Source organism: Geotrypetes seraphini, chromosome 16 (genome assembly GCF_902459505.1).
Source record: "Geotrypetes seraphini chromosome 16, aGeoSer1.1, whole genome shotgun sequence".
Classification (NCBI taxonomy): domain Eukaryota; kingdom Metazoa; phylum Chordata; class Amphibia; order Gymnophiona; family Dermophiidae; genus Geotrypetes; species Geotrypetes seraphini.
Genome location: NC_047099.1, coordinates 8,752,276 through 8,755,718, shown reverse-complemented (window position 1 = coordinate 8,755,718; position 3,443 = coordinate 8,752,276). Strand labels below are relative to the sequence as shown.

The 3,443-nt window shown below is 41.5% G+C and overlaps 1 protein-coding gene across 1 annotated transcript; it reads left to right on the top strand.

Moving 5' to 3' along the window:
* On the top strand, positions 1–951 carry LOC117350488 (olfactory receptor 1509-like). The gene has a single exon (XM_033924783.1). It carries the CDS (start codon positions 4–6, stop codon positions 949–951), a length of 948 nt encoding a protein of 315 aa, XP_033780674.1. The 5' UTR covers positions 1–3.
* The last annotated feature ends 2,492 nt before the right edge of the window (positions 952–3,443 follow it).

Sequence of the window (3,443 nt, the reverse complement as noted above, 5' to 3'; positions counted from 1 at the left end):
GAAATGGCAATGAGTAATGAAACCAGCATAACACAATTCATCCTTCTAGGACTTTCTAGCAATTCAGATTTACAGACTGTAATCTTTGTACAGTTTTTTGTAATGTACCTGCTCGCCCTAGTTGGGAATCTTCTCATTATAATAACCATATATGTGGACTCTCATCTGCACTCCCCTATGTATTTCCTCCTTAGCAACCTGTCTTTCATAGATTTGTCCTTTGCCACAGTCACTGTTCCCAAATTCCTCGTTAGCTTTCTCATGCAAAACAAAACCATTTCTTTCAGTGACTGCTTGGCTCAAATATTTTTCTTGCATTTAATGGGGGCAGCAGAATGCTTCCACCTGAGCTTGATGGCTTATGACCGCTATGTTGCCATCTGCAATCCTTTGCGATATACCATAATAATGAACAGACAAGCCTGTCTCCAGCTGGTGGCTTCTATATGGGTAGCAGGTTTCATTCATGGTTTAGTTCAGGCACTTCCATCAACTCAGTTGCCCTTCTGTGGTCCTAATCAGATAGATCACTTCTTTTGTGATGTTCTTCCCATATCCTTGTTGGCTTGTTCTAATACTGATATCATTGAAATGCTAGCATTAATTAACAGTGGACTTCTTTCACTCATTTGTTTCTTGGTGGTGTCTATATCTTACACATACATCATCTCCACTGTCTTAAAAATCCGTTCGTCTGAGGGAAGGAAGAAAACCTTCTCTACCTGTGCCTCCCACCTCCTGGTGGTCACCTTGTTTTTTGGCCCCGTTCTCTTCATCTACATGAGACCATCTGTGAAATTTACAGGTGACAAAATGGTCTCCGTTTTCTATGCTATTGTGACCCCTGTGCTAAACCCTTGTATTTATACTCTCAGAAATAAGAAGGTCAAGAGTGCGATGAAAAGGCTAGGAGGTAGGAAAGTATCTTTACTGGAGACGCAGAAAAACTGATTTCCTGTCTGTTCAAAGAAAAATACCATGATCTAAATTAGTGGTTCCCATCCCTGTCCTGGAGGACCACCAGCCAGTCAGGTTTTCTGGACATCCCTAATGAATACGCATGGAGCAGATTTACGGGCCCGCCTCTTCCATTATATGCAAATCTCTCTTATGCATATTCATTAGGGCTACCCAAAATCCCGACTGGCTGGTGGTCCTCCAGGACAGGGTTGAGAACCACTGGTCTAAATCATCTGCTCTCACTGAGGGGACCTTAGACTAAGGCGTGCTAGCCATTTTAGCGCCCTCGAAACACTAACGCGTCTATAGACTATAATGGACGTGTTAGCATTTAGTGCACGCTAATATTTAGCTCACGCTAAAATGGCTAGCTTGCCTTAGTAAAAGGATCTCTAGGGGCTCCTTTTATCAAGGTGCAGTAGGCAGTTAACGCGTGGAATACCGCACGTTCAACCGCCTGCCGCGCTAGTCGCTAATGCCTCCATTGACGAGGCGTTAGATTTTTGGCGTGCCGCAGGGGTTAGCGCGTGATGAAATGTCCGGCGCGCTAACCCCCATAGCGCACCTTGATAAAAGGAGCCCTATGTCTTTTGTCAAGTCCATCCTAGAATCCAAGAACCTTAATTTAGGTAAATATATCTATTAAGTAAATAAAACTTATCATTCTATGCCATTTTTAATTATTTATTATGATTCATTCATTGTGTGATGTTTTGCTGTATAAATATTGTATCGTGATCTTACCTGGTAACCATAATGCAGAAGTGTCTTGATTGGCTTTGGGGTTATATGTAAAATCTATGGTGTTTTAGAGAAGGGGCTGAAGTCAGTGTTAACCAGTTCTAATTTTCATTTGGTCATTCAAAGTTTGACTTTTTCACATTTTGACTACTGCAATTCTAAGAAATGTTTGAGATCTTTACAGGTTACTCAAAATTCTGTGGCAAGTTTAATTACTGGGGCTTCTAGATTTGAACACGTCGCTTCTGTTCTTAAAGAATTGCACTGGTTGCCAGTTGAGTATCACATTCATTATAAATTGTTGCTACTTGTTTTTAAAACATTGATTGGCAGGAAATCTCCAGTTTTGTTAGGCTCCCTTTGTATTTATCGACCAACACGGAACTTACGTTCATTGAACAGTAATGCCCTGGTGGTTATTATAAGCACATAAGCATTGCCTCTGCCGAGTCAGACCATAGGTCCATCATGCCCTGCAGTCCGCTCCCGCGGCGGCCCCCCAGGTCAAAGACCTGCATTGATCCATTACTCTACTACTCTTTTACTCTACAGCCTTTTGTACTGTATAGTAACCCTCTAATTGTACCCCTGGATCCCCTTTTTCTTCAGGAACTCGTCCATTCCATTTTTGAACCCCAAAGTCGTACTCTGCTCTACCACCTCCTCTGGAAGCGCATTCCAGGTGTCCACCACCCTCTGTGTGAAGAAGAACTTCCTAGCATTTGTTCCTAGCATTTGTTCCATCTGTTCATGTAATTCACGGTGAGGAATATAGGAAATCTATATTCTATGTGCGTGGACCACAGTTTTGGACCCAATTACTTGAGCAACTGCGACGTGATATTGACTGTTTCGAGATTTTGTTGAAAACATTTTTGTTTATGGAGGTATATCGATGCTGATTTCCTATATATATTTATTTTCATCAAGTGTTTTGAAACATATTAAGCAATTATTGTTTTAATATATTTGTTTGTTATAAATTATGTATGTTTGTTGGAATCCACCTAGAAATGTCGATAGAGTGGAATATAAATAAATAAATGTCTCATAGCCTTCCACTGGATCACCAGAAATATTCTCTACCAAATTCTCAAACATATTAGCAAAAAGCACTTAAAACTCAACTTGGAACTTGGCAGAGCACAGGAAGAGCCAGGATTTAACTGATTAATGGGCATATTAAGAATGATATTAAGAATGTCCCCAAAATAGCCGCTAAAGCTAACCAAACACCATTCATAATATTGCTAGTGCCTGATTGGTTTTCAGGTTGGAGTACTCCTTGTCATGTTTCTCCCTCCCTCCTCAATGCTGCAATACTTCCTCTCTCACATACTGTATGCATATAAGGCTCACGAAGGCCCCACTGCTCCACTGCCCACCCCCTCATAGGCCTCCCTTGGACCACTTTTATATATCTGATGGTCCTGTTGGGTTATAGGGGAAGGAACAATGCCCACTCGCTCCTGCCCATTGCAGCAGCCAGTCCAAAATGGCTGCCTTGACCTTTAGTGGAAACCTTGTGATAATAAAGAATAGATTGGTTTCTAATGCAGACTTGCTATAAAAAACAATGTATCTAGGGTGTGTGAGACCTCCGCCAGCATTCCTACTGTCGAGGCTGATACATCAATACATCAGTTTTAGTTGCAATAGGCAAGTAAGTTCCATGGGAGATTCAGAGGCCCTGCTTTCTCCTTGTGATTAAAACCATGAATTTGCTGCACCAGCTACAATCA

Bases quoted from the DNA above. Each gene is read 5' to 3' on its own strand.
- LOC117350488 (XM_033924783.1), top strand. From the start codon at position 4: ATGGCAATGAGTAATGAAACCAGCATAACACAATTCATCCTTCTAGGA.